Source organism: Lolium rigidum, chromosome 3 (assembly GCF_022539505.1).
Source record: "Lolium rigidum isolate FL_2022 chromosome 3, APGP_CSIRO_Lrig_0.1, whole genome shotgun sequence".
Lineage (NCBI taxonomy): Eukaryota > Viridiplantae > Streptophyta > Magnoliopsida > Poales > Poaceae > Lolium > Lolium rigidum.
The window spans coordinates 159,410,910-159,433,326 of NC_061510.1; the positions used below are offsets into that span (position 1 = coordinate 159,410,910).

Below are 22,417 nucleotides of genomic sequence, written 5' to 3' on the forward strand. Positions count from 1 at the left end.
GCAAATAAGACAAAGTAAAATAAAATAAACAAAACAATAAAAAAGTAAAAAGATTGGAGATGAGAGACTCCCCTTGCAGAAATCCTCTTTCTCCCCGGCAACGGCCAGAAAAGAGCTTGATGTTATGCAGAGCACGCAGTTGGGAAACCCCAAGAGGAAGGTATGATGAGCAAAACAGCAAGTTTTCCCTCAGTAAGAAACCAAAGGTTTATCGACCAGTAGGAGAAAGAAATCACTTCTGAAGGTGTTGTTGGCTGACTTTGGCAGCGCGCACTACCGATGTCAGCAACAACGTGGAACCTGCATACAACACAACCAAAATACTTTGTCCCAACTTACAGTGAGGTTGGTTTTGCTGAAACAAAGGATTAGACGTATAGTGTGGAAAGAGATGTTTGCAGTGAAATAAAGAGAACAGTGCTTTACAGTAGATGATTTTATCAGTGTAAAAGAAATGACCGGGGTCCACGGTTCACTAGAGGTGCCTCTCCATAAGGATAAATAACATGCTGAGTAAACAAATTACAGCTCGACAATTGACAGAATAAAGACCATACATGACAAGATGTTTACTATGAGATTCATTTGGGCATTACAACAAGATTCATAGACCGTAATCAAACTGCATCTATGACTAATAATCCACCATCAGGTTAGCATCTGTGCCCCTTTCAATATTAAGTTGCAAGCAACAGATTATTTTTTTAAGTAAAGTGTGTAAAGTAAATAGAATTATCCTTGGATAAATTATTTTTGTTTTCTCCCTAGTAGCAACAACACATCTACAACCTTAGGAGTTACTGTCACTCTCCGAGATTACTAGAGGTATGAACCCACTATCGAGCATAAATACTCCCTCTTGGAGTCACAAGCACATACTTGACCAAAGCATCTACTAGCAACGGAGAGCATGCAAGATCACAAATAACATATAAACATGTCTATAATCAACTCAACCATAGTATTCAATATTCATCGGATCCAAGCAAACATAACATGTAGCATTACATAAAGATGATCTTGATCATGATAGGCAGCTCACAAGATCTAAACATGACGCATATGAGGAGAAGACAACTATCTAGCTACTGCTATGGACCCGTAGTCCAAAGATGAACTACTCACGCATCACTTCGGAGGTGGGCATGGTGATGAAGAGGCCTCCGGTGATGACCTCCCTCTCCGGCAGGGTGTCGGGAAGAGCTTCAGAACCTTCCCGAACTAGGATCGACGATGACGGCGGCTACGGAACATTTCGTGGATGGAGGCTCGGGTCTTTAGGTTTTTCCTGAACAGATGAATATATAGGCGGAAGGGCGAGGTCGGTGGACGCCCGAGGGGCCCACACCATACCTAGGCGCGGGCAGGGGTGGGCCGCACCTAGGGGTGGTGTGGCCACCTCCTGGCTCTTCTCCGTCTCCCCTCTGGACTCTGTCTTCATGACAGTAAAATAGAAACTTCGGCTTTTGTTTCGTCCAATTTCGAGAATATTTACTGTACAACTTTTCTGAAATACAAAAACAGCAGAAAGCATGAACGGGTACTGTGGCATCTTATTAATAGGTTAGTCACAGAAAATGCATAAAAATGTCACGAAGTGTAAACAAAACATATAGAAATTGGTGTAAAATAAGCATGGAGCATCAAAAATTATAGATACGTTTGCAACGTATCAGCCGCCTTGCCACGCCACGAAAACATATAAAATGACAAAAACAGAAAACGGGAACCCTTCCACCGACAAGAGGTTAGGGTCCACCGCCCCTCCAAGCCTAATCACATGGGGATATTCTTTGTTTTGTCCTCTGCTAACCGAACCAATACGCACCGATAAGTGTATTTATATAGATTATCTAAAACATCAGATCAATATAACTAAAACCATTATGAAACATGGTTCACATCATATACTTACCAAGGAATCTATTAGAAATGTTTTGAAATGGATATTGTTCTCTCTTTGATCAGGGATTGCTATATGAAAAGAAGTGGAGTTTGACAAAGGGAACGGAATGCTCAACCCGGTGCTAGAGGAACTAATTTTCAATACCATAACTTGGTCAAAACTTACAAAATTTTCCTTTGACTACACGTGAGACACTCAATAATTTGAGGTGGGAGTGGTTAATTATTATTTGTGAGATGAATGTTTTGGTATGCCTCCTCTGTTTTCTTTTAACGACACACAAATAGAGATGCTCTCTTATCTCAAATTTGCAAGTTCCCACTTCATCACATAATGATCATTTGCATATTTATTTGAGATATTATGAAGCATGTAAGGTATAAGTTTAGAGAAACCAAGTCGTTAGGGACGGGAAAAAAACTTATGTGCGATAAGTAGTAATTCGTAGGCTTCTACTCTGATGATTCAGGTTTCAAATCTAGATCAAAGACATGGTCAAAAGTGGAAGTTTCCCTGCCCTTTTATTTATTTAATTTTATCATTTTCTAGGGGTTTTCTCATTCTTCAACGACACATTTGACACATCGATTTTCTACTAATAGGTTTCATCGCCTCACTGAAGAGCGAATTGTTCCTGTTAGTAGAATGATCGTGGAAAAGACCAATCCTCCCCTTAAAGAGAAAAAACCAGTTGGTGCAACTAACCAATTCTAAAGAGCAAATATGTCGTACTTCTATATGCATTGAAAGAATGAGGTAAAATGGTACTTCAACTAACTCCAAGAAGTACATCAATTTCCTCAAACTGAAATAATTCCAAAATGGAATTTCAGTTTCTCTATTTTAGTGTTTTTATTCGTTTCTCTATTTCAGTGTAAATGACTGGAATATGCTCTGAGTCCCTGATAGCTGTCGTAGGTGGGATACAAGCATAACTCCAGAACTCTCAAACAAGGCGTATTTTGATCTAGCCGCACATATAATCTTTGCAAGACTAGTTACTGCTTTTAAGGACCCTCTGATTAGCAAGAACTTAATGGTACCCACTGCTGAGGCTGGATCAACTTTTATTCGTCTCCAGCTTCATCTGCAAGAGAAAAATGGTTTAAGAGAAGGCCATATTTTGTGTTGGCAGGGGGAGCATTATTACTTATGACACCAGATCAGTCTGTGTGAAATTTAGTCATGCACTGTTCTGTTCAATTGGATTGAGACTTTGAAAGGTAAGATCAGAGTCTCTTACCATGCAGATGAGATTGGAATCCACAGTTGCTTAGGTGAAGTGCAAGTTTCTGTCCCAGTTGCTTCTGCCAGTCTTCCGTTTGCTTGGCTTCAGGCCTTGTCCACACGGCCGCAGTTGCCTTGTCAAAGTCCACCGTGGCAGAAGCAACCTCAGGCTGCAAAAGTTGGTAACACAAATTTGAATTGGGCAGTCATGTTAATTAGAGAATAAAGGGTAAGAAGCGTTAAGTAACTAGGCACGCGCAAACAAGCGTTCAGTAGCAAACATGCAAGTGATGAAATATTTACAGTCGCTGCATCCAGAGCACACTAGTAGAAACAAGGGCTTTGGTTTTTTGCCCCAGATGTCATTTGCACCGGATTTGGCACGAACCGGTGCTAAAAGGGGTCATTAGCACCGGTTCGTGGGGAGCAGCCGGCTGAGGGACCTTTTGCACCGGTTCGTGTTACAAACCGGTGCAAATGATCTATCTTTTGCACCGGTTCGTAACACAAACCGGTGCAAAAGGTTCGTCGCCAGGCACGTGTCAGCCGAGGAACCTTTAGCACCGGTTCGTGTTACGAACCGGTGCAAGATAGACCATTTGCACCGGTTCGTAACACGAACCGGTGCTAAAGGTCCCCAGCCCTATTTCAGCTCAGCTACCCGGCCAAACAGCCCACTCACTTCATTTTTGCTAGGAGAAGGTGTGTGTGTTGAGTGCTAAGTTGCTTCTCTTTGGCATGCACATAAGGTGCTCGATGAAATGTGTGAGAGAGTGATGCCGCTTGATTTTACACCCAACAAAAATGAGATGAGGTGCCGGAGCGACACTTAAGCTTTCTCCTCTTTCTTTCCTCCTCGATCAAGGTTTAAGCAACAACTTAACCCTTTCATTTGTACGGTGCTAATTTCCACTATATATAAATATTATGATGTTTTGTAAATGTTTATTGATAAACTTAATTAATTATTTGATGTAGATGAACCGGCGGCAATGGATGTACGTTGACCGACGTCTACCCGAGTTCAGATCGGGACTGGAAGAATTTATCCGTGTGGCTCAGGAAAACCCACAGGCGGATGGTTTTATGTGTTGTCCATGTGTTGATTGCCATAACTTGAAGCAATACCCTGAATGGCAAGTCATTCACTCACACCTGCTTTGGAAAGGTTTCATGCCCAGCCATAATTGTTGGACCAAGCATGGAGAAAGAGGGGTTATGATGGAAGACGACGAAGAAGAAGAAGAGGATGATGATATGTACCCTAACTACGGTGATACGCAACGAGGGCATGATGAAGATGAAGATGAAGATGCGAGGAGGAGGTGATCAAGATGAAGAGGCATCGGATGAGCCCGTTAATGATGATCTTCGTCGGGCCATCGCCGATGCACACAGAGATGCGAAACGAGAAAACGAGAAGCGAAAGTTAAAGGGCATGTTAGATGATCACAAAAAGAAGTTATACCCAAATTGCGAAGATGGCAACACAAAGCTCGGTGCCACCTCGGAGTTGCCGCAATGGAAGGCGAGAAGCTGGTATATGTGACAAGCCATTTGAGAAGTTACCGAAAATAATGAAGAGGAGGTTTCCAAAGAATAACGAATTGCCCGACGATGCACGTACGAAGCAAAGAAGGTTCTCTCGCCCTCTAGGATTAGAGGTGCTGAAGATACATGCATGCATTAATGATCGCATCCTCTACCGCGCCGAGTATGAAAATTTGGAAAAATGTCCGGTATGCATCGCACTTCGGTATAAGATCGAGCGAGATGACCCTGGTGATGTTGAGGGCGAGCCCCCTAGGAAGAGGGTTCTGCCAAGGTTATGTGGTATGCTCCTATAATACCACGGTTGAAACGTACTGTTCGTAAATAAAGAGCATGCCGAGGTTGTTGCGATGGCACAAAGAAGACCGTAAGAAAGACGAGATGCTTCGAGACACCCCGCTGATGGGTCGCAGTGGAGGACAATCGATAGAGAGTTCCCGGATTTTGCGGATGACGCGAGGAACTTAAGGTTTGGCCTAAGTACGGATGGAATGAATCCTTTTGGGGAGCAGAGCTGCAGCCATAGCACTTGGCACTGTAACTCTATGTATCTATAACCTTCCGCCTTGGTTGTGCATGAAGCGGAAGTTCATTATGATGCCGGTGCTCATCCAAGGCCCAAAGCAACCCGAGCAACGACATTGATGTGTACCTACGAGCCATTATTTGAAGAACTCTTACAGTTGTGGAGCAAACCAGGTGTACATGCATGGGATGAGTACAAACAGGAGTCATTTAACCTACGAGCGTTGCTTTTCGTGACCATCAATGATTGGCCTGCTCTTAGTAACCTTTCGGGACGTGACAAACAAGGGATACAATGCATGCACGCACTCGTTTAGATGAGACCGAAGGTGCCTATTTGCATAAATGTAAGAAGGTTGTGTACACTGGGCATCGTCGATTTCTTCCAAAGAGGCACCCCGTCAGAAAGAAAGGCAATCATTTCGGAGGTGAGGCGGATCGCCGAGTGAAGCTCGAACTCCGTACCGGTGATGCTTTACTTGATATGGTCAAGGACCTAAAAGTAATCTTTGGAAAGGGTCCCGGCGGTCAACTGCATTCCGAATGACGACGTTACCGGACACGCACCCATGTGGAAGAAAAATCTATATTTTGGGATCTACCCTATTGGAAAGTCCTAGAGGTCCGCTCTTCAATCGACGTGATGCACGTGACAAAGAATCTTTGCGTGAACCCTGCTAGGTTTCTTAGGCGTGTATGGGAAGACAAAAGATACACCGTAAGCACGGGAGGACCGAGTATCGTATGAAAGTCCCAAAAGACAAGCAAGAACGAGGATTACAAGGATACAGGAGTCGCTTAAGTCCCGCCGGCCTACGCTCTTACCAAAGCGAGAGAAGGATATCTTTTTTGAAGTCCTTTACGAGTATCAAGGTCCCGTCCGGCTTCTCCTCCAATATAAAGGGAATTATAAATATGGAGAAGAAAACATTCCAGAACACGAAGTCGCATGATCGCCACATTATTATGACGCAGTTGCTTCCGGTTGCACCGAGGGGCTTCGTCGGAAAATGTTCGAATACCCATTGTGAAGCTATGTGCATTCCTTAATGCGATATCTCAGAAGGTAGTCGATCCAGCTAGTCTTCCAAGGTTATAGAAGGATGTGGTGCAATGTCTTGTTAGCTTTGAGTTGGTGTTTCCACCATATTTCTTCAATATTATGACACATCTCCTGGTTCACCTTGTCGAAGAGATTGCCATCCTCGGTCCTGTCTTTCTACACAATATGTTCCCCTTCGAGAGGTTCATGGGGGTCTTAAAGAAATATGTTCATAACCGTGCTAGGCCGAAGGAAGCATCTCCAAGGGCTATGGAACGAGAGGAGGTCATCGAGTTCCGTGTTGACTTCATTCCCGACCTTAAGTCGATTGGTGTTCTCGAATCGCGACATGAGGGGCGACTAAGTGGAAAAGGCACGCTAGGAAGGAAATCAATGATATGTAGGGACGACATTTCTTTCACTCAAGCACACTACACGTTCTACAAAGTTCCACCTTGGTGGCCCCGTATATCACGCGATCACAAGAATATTGTGCGCTCAGTATATCCAGGGCAGTCCGAAGACTCGGATTACGTATAAACATATGCGGACATTCGGCGGTTGGCTCCGTGAACATCTCATTAATAACAACAATATTGTAGATCAGTTGTACATGTTGGTTGGGTCACCATCTTCGACTATAGTGACTTTCCGGGGTACGAGATAAATGGAAATACCTTCTACACGTTCGCCCAAGATAAAAGAGCACCAACCAAAACGTTGGTGTCCGCATTGATGCAACAAACACTAGCGAAGTGGCAAAAAGGACACATATTATGGTTACATAGAGGAGATATGGGAACTTGACTATGGACCTTCTTTTAAGGTCCCTTTATTTCGGTGCAAATGGTTCAAGCTGGATGGAAAAGGGGTAAAGGTAGACCAGTTGTACGGAATGACAACAGTGGATCTCAACAATCTTGGTTACGAGATGAACCATTCATCCTAGCCAATGATGTGGCTCAGAGTTTTCTATGTGAAGGACATGTCCTCTAGACCGAAGAAAAGAAAACATAAGGAAACGAGCTCATCCGATGAGCCAAAGCGTCACATAGTTCTTTCAGGGAAAAGAACCATCGTGGGAGTCGAGGACAAGACGGACATGTCGAAGATTATAATAAGTTTGCTGAAATTCCGCCCTTCAAAGTGAACATTGATCCAACCATCGCGTTAAATGCTGAAGATACTCCATGGTTACGGTCGAAGCGATCATAATGTATTAATTATTATCCCGTACCTTGAGCTCATATTGTGAAGTATTTGTTGTGATATGTATCGGTAACATTGGTCGTTTGAACTAAATGCGATTATCCAAGTTTATTATTTTCCTAGATACACATGTTTGGAAATTTATCCTCACCTACTCGGTTGTTGGGTGTATACTAGCAGCCTTCCGAGCGGGACTTGCGGGAAGAGTTACTCGGGCGGAGCTTCCGAAGATGTCTAAGACGGCCGTCCATCTAAGACATCTTCGAGAAACTCCGCCGAGAGGCTCTTTCCTTCGAGGTCGCCGTCGTCGGGTTATATACCGGCTCCCGGAAGCTCTCTATGCTCTCCCTCCTTACCCCGAGATACTCGTTTGTTGGGTGTATACTAGCAGCTTGCGGGAAGAGTTCTCGGGCGAAGTTCCGAAGATGTCTAAGACGGCCAGCCATCTAAGACATCTTCGAGAAACTTCAGCCGGAGAGGCTCTTTCCTTCTTGGTCGTTGCATCTTCTCTCTTTGTTCTCTCTACTCTCCCCGGAGGGGGCTATATATAGCGGTGTGTGCCTCCAGATAATCCCCTCCCCCCAGATGAAACCACCCCAGATAAGGCAAATAACAGATAAGCCTCCCCCAGATTTAGCCCCCCCATCTTTAGCACCGGTTCCGGCCAGGAACCGAGATAAAAGGATATATAAACTAATCCACCATCTTTATCACCGGTTCCAGCCAGTAACCGGGATAAAAGGGGTATATAAACTAATCAACCCTGTCTTTAGCACCGGTTCCAGCCATTAACCGGGATAAAAGGGGTATATAAACTAATCTTATTGAAATTTAACAAGATACGTTAACTAAACTTAAACTAAAACAACGACAACACTGCTTTATTGAAATTGAACATTAACTAAATTTAAACTAAAATAACAACTTCTACTAGTTCTTCCGCGCATCCGCTGCTGCCCTCCACGGCTGCCGCCTCCTCGCCGCAGCTCCTCCTCACGACGACGCTTATGCATCTCCTCACTATCCAGATCCGTCACACGCGGCCGCTTATGCAGCTCCTGGAGACTCTGCCTCTCAAATGCTTCTATGGTAGCCGCTAGCGCCGCCTCCTCCCACTCCTCTATCTCTCGCGAGCTGCGGGTCCACCTCATCCGCCTGCTGCCCTCCCGGTTGCCGCCTCTTGCCGCAGCGGCTCCTCCCACTCCTCTATCTCCGCGAGCTGCGGGTCCACTTCCACCGGCGGCGGGTGAGGCTTTGGGGGCATTGTGCAATGGGCTAGGGTTTGGTGATGAGTGAAATGGGAGAGACGGGGGCGTACTATTTATAAAGGGTGTTTAGGCGGGAAATCTCCGCGCTGCGCGTCGTGGCGGGAAAATTTCCCGCGCGGCGTCTTGGCGGGAAAAAATCCCGCGCGGCGTTGTGGCGGGAACATATCCCGCGCGGCATCGTGGCGGGAACATATCCCGCGCGGCGTCATCGCGTGGCGGGAACCTATCACGCGCGGTGTCGTGGCGGGAACCTATCACACGGGGCGTCGTGGCGGGAAAGATTCAAAATGCAGCGAAAAAATGGACCTTTTGCACCGGTCCTTTTGCACCGGTTCCAGCCACGAACCGGTGCAAAAGGCCTCGACTACTAAACTGCCGCGCGCGCCCACCTTCTTCCCCAATTTCATTCGCGCGAGGAGCAAAAATACGCCGGCAGGCTGCCCGATTTTCGAGCTGCGCCGCCGTCCGGCCGCCTACCGCGCCCGCGCGCGCCGCCACCCGCGCGCCGCAGCGCATGCCACCGCTCTCCTCTGCGCCGCCGCAGCCCGCGCCGTCGCTCTCCTCTCCGCGCGCGCCGTCCCCGCGTGCTCGCTCCGCTGACCGCCGCCGCCGCCCGCGCCTCGCTCGGCCGCGCGCGCCGGCCTCCTCCACGCGACCGCCTCCGACCGCCTCCGCCCGTCTGCCGCCGCCGACCGCCTCCGCCCGTGCCACCGCCTCCGCCTCCGCCGGCCTCACCCGCCCGTGCCGCCGCCGACCGCCTCCGCCGCGCGCTCGCTCGCCTCGTGCCGCCGCCGACCGCCTCCGCCCGCGCCTAGCCCGCCCGTGCCGCCGCCGACGGCCGCCGCCCGCGCCACCGCGGAGGTGAGCCCTCTGCCGACCGCCCCTTCTAAATTCCCCTTTTTTGTTTTTTGTTTTAATTAATTAGAAATTTTAGTAGTTAAATTTAGAAAAACTTAGTAGTTAACTTTAGAAAAATTTAGAAAATTTAGTAGTTAAATTTAGCAAATTTAGAAAATTTAGTAGTTAACTTAGTAGTTAACTTTAGAAAAATTAGAAAATTTAGAAAATTTAGAAAAACTTAATAGTTAACTTAGTAGTTAACTTTAGAAAATTTTAGAAAATTTATTAGTTAAATTTAGAAAAACTTAGTAGTTAAATTTAGAAAATTTAGTAGTTAACTTTAGAAAAATTTAGATTTTTTACGTTTACTAATAGATTTGTTTATGTTTACTAATAGATTTGTTTATGTAATTTTTTCGAAGTTTTCGGTGTAATTTTTAGTTAGACTATTTGTTTATGTAGAAACTTGTAAGTCTTTGCGAATCTTGCTTCGTTGTGTTTATAGCATTAGAATAACTTTTAAGTCTTTGCGAAACTATGGAAAGAGACCTAGAACAAGAATACCTCGTCGAGGATATTATCCGTGATGATGACGATATCACCTCTCTTTACCTAAACCAATCCGGCGAGGGAGACGAGCGAACCCGAGGAGACGGCTCAGATGAGGAAGATGAGCAAGACCACCGTGGAGACGACTCCGGTGAGGGAGAAGGTGACGGCTGCGAGGGAGAAGCTCACCACGTCGAGGTATATATATTAATTAACCAAGCCTACGAGATATGTGCATATACATATATTAACGTTGTTTCTTCTTTTAGACCTCCCAATCAACACACTCTACGCGAGAACTAAACGAGGCGCGACGGAAAGATGGAAGAGCATGAAAGGTGCATCATCACGGAAATCGCTATAGACGGCGAACCGATTTCTCCCAAGGATCACGCAAAAAAGTTTGTAAGTCAATGCGGAGTTATTGTTAGGGACACCATCCCGATCACCACTCAAGAATGGAAGAAACACTGCAAAGGCGGACGAAGGAGTTACTTACGTCGATACGAGATCCAAAAATCTGATGTTTAGGAAACTCATGGTAAATTTCACATTTCCGGAGCCAGTCGACTCGATAGTGATAATAAAAGGCCGGACCACGAGGATCCCGAGCTGAATAGCATACAACGAAGAGTCAAGAAGTGGGCTCTTAAGAAGATGGCAACGCAGTTCAACGACTACAAGAAGAAATTGGACAACTCCTTTGTCAAGAAAAAGAAGACTCAGATTTCAAGGGCCCCTATGAGAAGATAAAAGACCACTCGGGAGGCATTTGTGAAGTACAAGACATCGGAGAGGGCAAAGACAAGGTCGGACACCAACAAGAAAAATGCTGCTAATAAGATGTACTTCCATACCATGGGGCGAGGAGGCTACAAGGCTGGCGAGACCTAAGTGGGAGAAATGGGAGAAGGACCTAATTAAGAACGGGATCCGGCCAGAGGTACGGAAATGGAACCAGCGGTCAAGGGATTGGTTTTACGCGCATGGGGGCACGTTGGACGCACAAGGGTTCTGCATATATACACAAAGACATCGGGAAAACCCACTTCCCATCGAAGCCTTTAGAAATGTTGCAAAGGAAGTTGAAGAGGGGAAGTTCCGTCCGAAAGAGAGAAGGACCAGCTCACACGCGCCCTTGGGAATCCCGAACACCCGGGACGAACACGAACCATACCAGGTGGCAAGCCGTGGTGTATTGGGTTTCCTGCAGAAACGAAGAAATATCCCGATAGAAGCCGTCGGAGGCAAAAGGATGTGGTTCAAGAACGCGTTGCTAAGCTAGAGGAGCAAGTGAGGATGATAATGTCGAGGCTCGGTCACGATCACCCAACCTCAACCTAATCCGCGGATAGAAGAAGTTGCATTCGATGCTACCGGCCGGGGATCTCGGCGGAAGAGCGGCGTGGCTTCCACGGAGCTGCTCGGTGATGATGCGGATGTGGATCCGCAGATGGCTCCTCCCTCCCCTGTGGATCCGCAGATGCCTTCGATCTCTACCCCGTGGACTTTATCACGAGTCGACACCTTGTGAGCTACATTTCCAAACGATGGGCTACTTAACGCTCAAGGCGGCGATTGGCTATGTCTTACCGCCGGTACTCGATCAAAGATATCACTTCAAGCCGGTTCCACCTGGATACGCTGTTGCTCGGGGTGGATCAAGTTATGGATGGGTATGGGCCGCCGAGGCTTGACCACCCTGCCGGTGAAGGGGATTTGCTAGAGCCGGGAGAGGCCAAGAACACTACGGTTCTATGGCGAAAGGAATTCATTGTGATTCCGGGTTGGAAGGCGCCAACAAGGTCTCCACCGAGCCGGCATTCTCCACCGATGCGGCCGTCTCCGGTGCGTGAGCCTTCCCCGCCGGCGCGTGAGCCTTCCCCGCCGGCGCGTGAGCCATCTCCGCCGCCGCGTGAGCCTTCCCCGTCGGCGCGTGAGCCATCTCCGCCGCCGCGTGAGCCTTCTCCGCCGCCCAAGTATAAGAGGAAAATTAGCCGGACCGCTACGACACAGCTGAGTCGTAACAAATCACCGAGACGCAAACAAGAGCCCCTTCCAAGAGTGCCTAAGGTTGCTCCCAAGAGACCTTATGACTATACAGTTGAGGAAAATGCCAAGATCGTAGCTGAACAGCACAAGCAACAAATGTTGAAACTTAAAAAGCCCCGGCTTGAGCCGGAGCCAGCTATATCTCCGGAAAAGAAGTTGAAACTGCCGAAGAACCTTCATCAACCTCGAGCCAAGTCTTTCATCGAACTATGACCGGTCTATTCGCAAGTCAAATGTGTTAGCAAGAGAGCGGTGGGAAAAAAGTAAGGTAGATGGGAAACCGGTTCCCCGACTTGGAGCCCGGAAAAACTCGTGCCCCCGCTCCAAGTGTATCCCGATGTCCTAGCGTGCCTTGATCCAACGATGGTAAAACTATACAAAGATGAGGCGGATGCGGCCGGTATGAGTATTCCCGAGTACTTAAGCCGCATCGAATTCATGGACACGGACGATGTCCAATTAGCATACCATTACACATACGGGGAACCTCTTGTCGAGCTGCGGAGTTGCCTAATCTATCAACACAGCTGCGAAGACTACATAATTGGTACTTGGATGCATGTAAGGACGGCCGGAACCGGATCATGGTGGCAATAAGAGATGAGCACTACGGGCGAACCGACGTGATGAACATCGAATTTTGTGAATTATTTCAGTTATTCAACCAAGACGCCCTCGACAAATCTCTCGCTGAGTGCATACCGTCACGTAAGTATTATTTATGTAATTAAGTCTCTACCGCGGCTCGTCCATTATTGCATGCATATAACCATACTCTCACCGTATTATGCGGAATGAAGATTCGCGAATGCCGCAAGGGGCAAATCTATGATCTTGGGTTCGTTGACCCATATACCGTGAATGGGTATACCGTCGACAACTCTCCCAAGGACACGGAGAATAACTTGGTACATGTCTTAAGGAAAAACTCATACAAAAGGGCAATACTATTTCCTTACAACTTCGCGTGAGTGTTACTCTCTTCACACATTAAATCTTTTTCGCTTACTCCATGTGTTAAGTGTAATTGATGAGTTATGCATATATATATGTGTGTGTCCGCAGGTTTCACTATATCCTGCTAGTCATTGAACCCGAGCACCGGGATAGTAGAAGTCATGGACTCGAAGAGTAAACCCCTTGAGGCGTGGGGGGACATGGCCGATATCCTCCACAAGGCTTGGAAACGGTTCACCAACAAAGCTCCGGGTTTAAAGAATAAAGAACTTCGAATAAAACATGTACCGGTAAGTACTAATGGCTAGGCCGCGCATCTCTTTGATTCTAGTTTCAATACAATTATTATCATCCTTGATTATATATATATTATTTTGATTAAACTTTGTTCTCGTAAAGTGCTTGAGGCAAGAGGACGGGAATAATTTATGCGGGTTCTACGTTTGCGAGTTCATCCGCGTGAATACCCATCATGTGAGGGACATTTTGGAACAACGGGATGTAAGTAATTAAACAACATTCATGGCTTTATTTTATCACCTTGTGTTTCATTCACATACACACACATATATATATTGACCACCGTAGCTTCTTCAAATTATTAGATCCAACGGTTGCGGGACGGTCTTCTAGCAACAGAGCGTGTACGAGCAATTCAAGAAGAACTGGCGGGGTTCTTACTTGAGCAAGTCATAGCTCCAGATGGAGAACACTATGTGAACAACCGCCAATATCAAAGTTGATGTAGACATATATATATATGCATGAACGTGTGTCACTTTGATCGATATATGTAATACAATGGTTTCCTATATATATATTTGAATTGTTTGCATTAATATTATACCGTGTTTCGCGGCAGCGTTTAGTGAAAATTCCTGCCGCGGCGAGTGCTGCCGCGGCAGCGTTTTAGTGCAATTCTCCGCCGCGGCGAAGTCTACCGCGGCAGGGAATGGCACCAAAACCCTGCCGCGGCACAACCCTTTTGCACCGGTTCGTATTACGAACCGGTGCAAAGTCCCCCACCGGACTCTCCACGGACGGCCACGTGGTGCCCCCTTTAGCACCGGTTTGTAACCGAACCGGTGCAAAAGGGGGGGGCCTTTTGCACCGGATGGTTTGCACCGGTTGGCCATCCGGTGCATATGGGCCTTTTGAACCGGTGCAAAAGAGCAGTTTTCCACTAGTGGCATGTGATACTTTACCGGGACTAGAGTAAATTCAAATTTGAACCAGATGTATGTGGCATGTGGCCTTGTGCCGCTTTGAAGCAGATTTGATTCTTTGGACAAATTAGACCAGATTTACTTTTTAAACTGTACAAACAAAGAATAGATGTCAGCACCACATCAACCAGCAACTCAACTGGACATAATGTGGTGCTTGCTAATCTGTTTTATTAATCGATTCATTGTGCAGCAGAATCACTATTCTGTCTCGTTCACAACTTCCTCATCTTTTCAACGCGCAAGTGATACACTTAGAATCTACCATACTTTTTTTCGTGAAACCAAAGCGAAACTAGATTGAAGAAAAAAAGTTACTAAAAGGAATCAAAGACGTTTATAAGCTTTCTGGCTAAACCGACGAACCTGGCTCTCGAGAATCCGTTTCACCTTGGAGGCGCACCCGCCGCACGACATCCCCTGCAATGCATACCAAGAGAAGATAACAGCGTCTGATCACTTTGATCAGTATCTTGTACAAGCACAAGCAAAGCAGGTGGAATTAAGCATTACGTACCCCGACGTGGAGCAGGATGACGTCGTCTTCCGCCGTCCCAGTCTCACCGAGTGCAGCGGCGGCTGCCGCCGCAGCAGCAGCGCCGGCATCAGAGTCTCCTCCTCCGCCGCCGCTTCCTCCAAAGAAGCCGCCGTTGCCCCCGCCTCCGCCGCCGATGGACGAGGGGATGGTGATGGACGCGAAGCCGTGGAGAGGCGGCACGAAGAGCAGGCGCCTGGCCGCGGCGAGGGCGAGGAGTGGCCCCGTAATCACCGCTGGCTGCATTGCGATAGGCCGGTAGAGAGTTTCTTGCCAACGTCCTAGCTACCGTCGTGCCCACTGCTGCCTGCTTTTCATATCCACACGATATCATTTTCTTGGAGTCTTGCTTGCAAACAAGATGCCACGCCCTACTCGTTGCTCACGTGTTCATGTCCCTCTCGCGCATCGCATAATGCATGTAGAGTACTTTTTTTGTATAACAATTCTTTAGTTGCTCACCACGTGTACTTTTGAATAATGCATGTAGAGTACTTTTGAATTGGCATAAGAGGTTTTTGCAATCCAAAGCTTTTGAAAACAGTAGACAATGACGGGCTTGTCGCGTTGTATCTGTTTCGGGAATCGGGAGTACCAACCATTCCGTGTAACAAATTGCTTTCTTCATGAATACAGAGTTCCTACTGATTTCTCAAAAAGCCAACAATAACAAGAAAATACTTTTGCACCTTTTCTTTTTTATGTTTTTGAGCGAGAAAGAATTTCTCAATTCAACGAATGAAAATGAGTCAAGGACAGTAGACAAAGCCACATAAACAAATCGCACAATATAGAGCAGCCTAGCAAAATACTACCTCTAAAAGGCTTATATTTCAGAACAGAGGTAATATTTGATAGCAAAGCATGGAGTTTCAACAAGTGTATGTACCCAGCCAGCCCAAAGCAGAGAAACAAACACAAAAAATAAAAGGGAAGCAAGTGATGTGTACATTCTTTCTCTTCTAATTAGCAGCGGATGCAAAGACAGATGAAGAAAATATTTCGTCAAAAGGACTACTACAGTTACAGATCGCCGTGAGTGAGTTGCCAGATTGCACCTTCCTGGTCTCAGCAGCCTATGCCGCGGCCTACGATAAACCCCAAAATCCAAACAAGATTTGATAGCAGAAATACACCAAAGGCTTGATAGTAAATACTAAAACATCTCTTTATTCTGTGTCGGAAACGAAATGGACCAAGCAGCACCATCGTGGATCCACGGACCACATCCTGCTTCAGCGCCCGAGACATGGCTACTCAACACCAGCTCTCAAGCTACGAAACTCCTCTTTGCGCGCAGAGCTGATCCTCTATGAGATCTCTGCTTCAAGACAATGCCGCCCTGTTTCTTGGCAGGATAGTGTCTTTTCCTGATAAAAAAAATATACTACCATCAATTTCATCATAGCATAAAAACAAAACTTTCCGAAATTGTAGCAAGGAGGTAAGGCCAATTAATTTACTCCATCCGATCCATAATAAGTGTCGGTGGTTTAATACAATTTTGTAACTTTGTACTAAATCACCGACACTTATTATGGATCATAGGGGGGTAAGTAAAATTCAAACACGGAAACAATGCATCTTATCCTTCAACCATACGACAGAACAATCTGTCTTCAATCTCAAAACAAGCCCAGTACCCATGTCAGGTGATAGCTCTTCCGTAAATTTTTCTTTTATCAGTGCTTCATTCATTATTTTTGAACTCAAATTAAAATAAATGTACTCTACTTTTAAAACGTTTGCTTCAAAATGTCAACAAGGAGCTTGGGAACTTAGCCAATTTGGTATGGATAGCACATCCTTTTGAGCAATAGTGATCACCAGTAGGTGCACCTTAAGAGGCAGTAACTTAACATGTGAACTTCCCAAGTTTTTGAATTCAAGGTAAGTAACTATTCAACACCCCCACTTGTAGGTCATGAGTTGTAGCAACAAATAACCTTATCTGGATTTGAACTAGAAATCAAAGCCTTTGGGTTAACCAAAACAGCAAAAATTTACAGAATACTTATTCTAGTAACAGTATGATTTTTTTTCTTGCCCAAAACAAAAAAAATATATATATACACTCCCTCGATAAGCTCTTGATACAAGTTATAGTTATGCCCATCACTGGGTAGAGAGGCTTCTGTGATTATTACTTTTCCAGTTGTCCTGAGCAAAGGTAATGTTCCTTACTATAAGATTCAAGCTACAACTCTATAAAGTTTATCACCCTGTTTCATCTCCATGAGATATGCAATTGTGGCAAGCCACACCAGTAAAAAACGATCATGATACCAAGTTAGAAACCAAAGCGAGTTAACTTGTGCAACATTAAGATTAAGCAAACATAACAAAAGCAAACCCAGAGAACTATAACATTTATAGTGTTATTTCATTTTGGAGGTGGAGAAAATTTATTGTACCTCCCAAGCAGAGTACCCCACAAGCAAAACAATTCAATCTAGATCCTGTTCTTAGTACATACTTATGCACATGGTACGAACAAATAGAACACAATGAATTCCATTCACCATTTCTTGATCTCTTCACTCAAAACCACCAAATCTTATCTACATTTTCTGCAAGAAAAATGGGCATACACTTTGGCTTTTGCATGATCATGCAGCACTCATGTGCCCATGTGTGCATGATCCTGTTTGTGAGAACAAATATACCTCGAGATTTTCTGTGTATTAGGGTATATATGTGCATGACTGCACGGCATTGGGGCGCGGGTGTATGAAAGTGAAATGAACTTTGCACCAAAGGATCGGCTGCTATATGTTAAAGAGAAGTGATCACTCTTAGTCACTTTTTCAAGCTAAACACGGGTGAGCAAAAATGTGTGATTAAAGTACCATTTGTAATTACTGACTGAATGCATCATTTCATATTGTAGAGCTAGCTAAAGATCCATCTTTCCTGGATTAGTGGTTACTTCAATCCATACCCTATTGAACAAAAAAGAGCAAGGGCAGAGGGACCTGGATCCGGAACCAAACAATAATTCATAGGAACCCAAACTGGATAGAGAGAATCCAATTCAAGATGTTTCGTATTCAGCCTTTCCTTCATGTTCGTGCTTTAAGCCAGTTCGTACTTTTCCGTATATAAGAGAATGATTGAACTCGCGTTGAAAGCTACTAAACAAATTTCAATAGAAAACGAAATGTACATGCTTTAGGCACTGCATCTACCTTACCATCCTAGTTTATTCTATACTAACGAAGGCTGGAATTGTCCTCTGACAGTAGAAAAGCCTAGATTTTAGCATCAACGGAACTAGAATAACTTACTGAACCAATCAGTGCAGCACTACTTATGATGATCAAGAAAGGTAGAGAGTCTCACCTAGCAGGTTTCTCGGTAGTCAGGCGCATCCCGTTCCATGGGAATTTCTCCCCCTCCTCTTTGGGCTCCTGATTCACCCTGGCACGCCCCCGCCTCTTCTTCCCCAGCCTCCCGGGGTTCCCATACACGACTTTGCCGTGTCCGGCCCTGGAGAAGCCTTCCCTGTCGTCCTCCATCCAATGCTTGCCCTTCCCCTCCCTCTCCCCATCGATCTCGGCCCCCTCCACCGCCTTCCTCCTGGCGGCGGCGGCGCTGGCCTTGCGCTCCCTCTCGGCGAGGATGGCGCCGATGGGGAAGATGTCGGGGGAGACGTGGAGCGGGGCGTGGAGGGTGACGTAGGCCTTCTTGTAGTCGGGCTTGGCGGCGAGGAAGCGTCCACGGCGGAGCTTCTTGCCCTCCATGTTGAGGGTGCGGACCTCGGCGATGGAGAAGCCGTACATGGACTCGAGGCAGCGGCGGATGTCGATCTTGGAGGCGGAGGGGACGGTCTTGATGGCGAACTCCTGGACGGAGGCGAGGGGCGCCGGGGGCAGCATGAGCTTGATGGGGAGGTTGGCGAAGTGGAGCACGCGGCGGCCCAGCCGGCTACCCATGGCTGGCTGGATGCGGCGGCGAGCGGAGGAGGGGCGTAGGGTTTAGACGAGAATGGAAATGGTTCCGGTTCAGTTCAGCCGCTCAGCTCAGGCGAGGGCTCGGGAGACCACAGATTATTGGGCTTCGGTTGGCTTTGCATGCTCACAGGCCGGCTGAGCCAGGTGGGCTCTTTTTCAGTCGTACCAACAAACTCCGTGCAGGCGGCGATCGAATGGAGAAGCACACACTTTGGCTCGGATGGCGACTACGCTTCCTGTAGGGCGCCATGTTTGGCTAACTACCCTCCCTGAGGGCTTATCATTTCCTGTAAACTCTATGATTCATGATGAATAAAGAGTGATAGACCGCTCAAAAAAAAAAAAAAAAAAACAAACTCCGTGCAAAAATCAGCTATCCCACTCCTCAGAGAAATAGACACCTACAAACTTACCTGTAGGGAATACCAAAGTACCATCACCACTCCTTTTAAAAGGTAGAAAAGGACGCTGAATATCTTCCGGACATGTTATAAACGCTTGAAAGAAACCAAACAAGTTCTCCAACAACGGTATCTCCGAACTCAACGGCTCCCACGATTCGGAGCGATAGCGAATTCATACTATGAGTGCCTATTTGTTTGGGCTGCACATGAGCGGAAAGCAGCCGGAGCTGATAAGATCTGAGAAGCAGCTGAAGCTGGATGGCTGGACAAATGTAAAATTGTTGTTTGGCAAACTGCATCCAGGATGGCTGGTAGACTGGTAGCTGGCATAAAAAGTTGGAAATAACCCCATATGATGAAGATGATGTTTAACTCCAGATTAAATATATTTTTTCTACGTATACCATATATTAGATGAAATAATATGTTTAGCATAACAAAAATATTAGTTTCCTTATTATTATTTATTTAAAAAGATTTTATTATAAAATATTAATTAACTAAGAATCTGATTTTTTTCTCAAGATGCAAAAAAAATATCATTTTGATCATTACGGGACTCGGTCCATCCACAAATTTTACATACATATAATATTTTCCGTACAGTGGCTATCATCCAAAGATCTACACCCGAATTGTTGAGATCCAAGCAAAGTTCCTTTTATTAGGGGGATTAACGAAGAGGACGAGCTACAAGAGCAGTCGGGGAGGCGCCTAGCGTGGTCTGCGGCAAGAGTAGTTCCTTTTGTAGCTGATTTCTCATGGAGTTTTTCTTTTATTCACACGGTGGCAATCCGGTGTAGATAAAGCAAACTTTAGGGTTGCTATTGTATACCAGTTCGATTTATAAGTGAGAAGCCATAGAAAGCTGCGTGAAGTACCCGAGACGTGCTTATGGGCTTCAAGTGTAAATGTGAGAAGTGCTTGTAGAAGCCCACGCCTAGAAGTTAGGTATTTCGCTGGACTTGTGCTTTTAAAGACCCAAAAACAGTAAAATCTCAAGCTCCAGCCCAAACAAACAGAGCCTGAGACAGCCTAATTTCCAACTCCCATGCATTTTTTAAAAGCATCTCCACTCGAAACTCCCATATCTGGCGAACTCGTATGGCGAGTTTCGGCATTTTTTTATTATAGGGGGAGTATGAATCCATTCATAATTTTATTTTGGCTTTTTTTTGCCTTTTAGGAGGAGAGAGACACTGGTGTGGTCTCGCAGAACGTGTAGCATGTTTTCTTGGGTGTCGTATTAGCCGGCGGCCCCGGTTGCCTCCATATGGGTGAGGTTGGCCTGGGGGTGCTGGATTAAAAAAAATTGCGCTAGCACAAAAGTTATTTATAGAGAGCATAGCCAAAATCTCACTAGTCAAAACCGAACATGCCAAAATACCACTAGTAAAAATCAACTTGCCAAAATAACACTCAGTTCAGTTTCTAGACAAAATACCACTGATGGCTAACTGAGAGTGACACCATCCAGGAAAAGACATACATGCCCTTGCCTATTCACAACGTTTCATCAACAAATCAACACAAATAACTTGACACATCTCAGCTCATTTTAACTCTGAAACACATAGACACAGCAAATTCTAAATTTACTGCATTTGCAACGAAAATACTAGGGAAACATGGCAAAGAATGGACGGGTGGATGACCAGGTGAGGTCTCATGCAGGTGGTAGCTGAGCTCGTCCGTGTGCCAACGCTGAGCTCGTCCTTGCACCAGACCGACGCGGCCACGGGTGGTGGAGGGGGTCGGGCGACCGAGCTAGGCGGAGGGCGACCGTAGGCGGGTGGCCGAGCTAGGCGGAGGGCGCCCAGAACAACGGGCGGAGAAAAGCTAGAGGGAGAGGGGAGTGGCAGGGAGGCGCGGGCATGGGGTGCTTCATCCCGACACCATGGCTGCTCTGTGCGGCACTGTTCTTGAGGGATTTGGACTGGAGGAGTTACATGGGTGATTTTAGAATACCAAACAAACTGACAGTGTAGTAGCGGTTTGACTCACAGAGTTCCTTTGACATAGTGTTACTTTGGCCTAAAAAATTGGAAGAGGAGTGTTAATTTGGCAAGTTGGTTTTCACTAGTGGTATTTTGGCATGTTCGATGTTGACTAGTGGTATTTTAGCTATTCTCTCTTAGTTATAGTGCATGCGGCTGGGCGCGGTTTCTCTCTCTAGGGTCCTCATTTTGGCTTTTTGGCCCTTTGGGGGTTGGGGGGAGCGAGTGGAGATCCTCTTAGAGTTGATCAAAGGACTCGTTGGTTTGGACCATTTCACTATTTCAGGCACACACCGACACTCTGCAAAGTGTGACAACAAAAAACTGCGTGAATCAGTGTGTGAATGACAAGAACTGGATGTCCTCTTTTGTTTAAAGTGCTAACTCGTAATATTTTTTGTGCTATGTTTTTTCCTTTTCTAAATGGGGCTCTATGTGTTATCTAAATTGCGTATAGCAAAGCTTTCTATGGAGAGATATTGCAATAGGCAATAGCCCCTTGTTTATGTATGAATTTGTCGAAGCTTATGAAAATGAACCGAAGGTCTCACATGCTCAAGCCTCCAATTTGGTTCAAGCCAAGTGGATGGCACCTCATGCTGGTTTTGCAAAAAAAAAGTTGATGGTGTGGTCGCCAGAATTGTCCTAAAGTGGTTAGGCCTTTCGTGACGCCCCTTGCCGGCGTTCACTCAACGTGTTGCGTTCGAGGGTGGTTGTCTTGGTCGCGAAGAAAATATGTGTTGTGAACTTGATCAAACCTTGGTCGATTTGACTTAACAAGAGAGAAGAGTGGTATGTTGATATCTTTCTACAAACTTGATCAAACATAAAATATATTTTACTTAAGGGTTGGTAATAGAAAGTGGCATGTACATATATGCGATGAGTACTTAAAATTATTCCACCATCTACACAAGATTCTACTATGTACAAACCAAATTCCGGAGTGATGAATCAATTCGTTGTTGTTTGCGCGAATAGTGCAAGATGCGGTCGAGAACCTGAGATAGGAGTTGGGATGTGGCCATGTGGGGGCTGCCCGTTTAGCACTTTGGCATTTTGCTTAGAGCATCTTACAAGCATCTCTTTTGCATTTAGTGGTTGGCCTCGCTTGGCCATGACGACATTCAGTCACACAATGACCAGCAAGCTGAGCCCCAAAGAGAAGCGAAGACA

At 45.9% G+C, this 22,417-nt stretch overlaps 2 protein-coding genes across 2 annotated transcripts; both read right to left on the reverse strand.

The window, feature by feature from the left end:
- Positions 1-2,973: 2,973 nt before the first annotated feature.
- On the reverse strand, positions 2,974-15,133 carry LOC124695742 (copper-transporting ATPase PAA1, chloroplastic-like). Its single transcript, XM_047228561.1, has 4 exons — positions 14,870-15,133; positions 14,719-14,772; positions 3,150-3,303; positions 2,974-2,993 (listed from the first exon to the last, which is right to left on the reverse strand). Exons 1-4 carry the CDS (start codon positions 15,131-15,133, stop codon positions 2,974-2,976), a joined length of 492 nt encoding a protein of 163 aa, XP_047084517.1.
- A 563-nt stretch (positions 15,134-15,696) lies between these two features.
- Positions 15,697-18,829, reverse strand: LOC124698514. The gene is made up of 2 exons (XM_047231001.1): positions 18,230-18,829; positions 15,697-16,257 (listed from the first exon to the last, which is right to left on the reverse strand). The coding sequence occupies exons 1-2, from the start codon at positions 18,820-18,822 to the stop codon at positions 16,158-16,160; spliced, it is 693 nt and encodes a 230-aa protein (XP_047086957.1). The 5' UTR covers positions 18,823-18,829; the 3' UTR covers positions 15,697-16,157.
- Between the last annotated feature and the right edge of the window lie 3,588 nt (positions 18,830-22,417).

What these genes read in the sequence shown, in the direction of transcription:
- LOC124695742 (XM_047228561.1), bottom strand. Translation starts at nt 15,133, where the DNA reads ATGCAGCCAGCGGTGATTACGGGGCCACTCCTCGCCCTCGCCGCGGCC. An exon ending in TCATCCTGCTCCACGTCGGG is followed by an intron (nt 14,773 to 14,869) that starts GTACGTAATGCT and finishes TATGCATTGCAG; the next exon opens with GGGATGTCGTGCGGCGGGTG. An exon ending in AACGGATTCTCGAGAGCCAG is followed by an intron (nt 3,304 to 14,718) that starts GTTCGTCGGTTT and finishes CAACTTTTGCAG; the next exon opens with CCTGAGGTTGCTTCTGCCAC.
- LOC124698514 (XM_047231001.1), bottom strand. Translation starts at nt 18,822, where the DNA reads ATGGGTAGCCGGCTGGGCCGCCGCGTGCTCCACTTCGCCAACCTCCCC. An exon ending in ACTACCGAGAAACCTGCTAG is followed by an intron (nt 16,258 to 18,229) that starts GTGAGACTCTCT and finishes TTTTTTTATCAG; the next exon opens with GAAAAGACACTATCCTGCCA.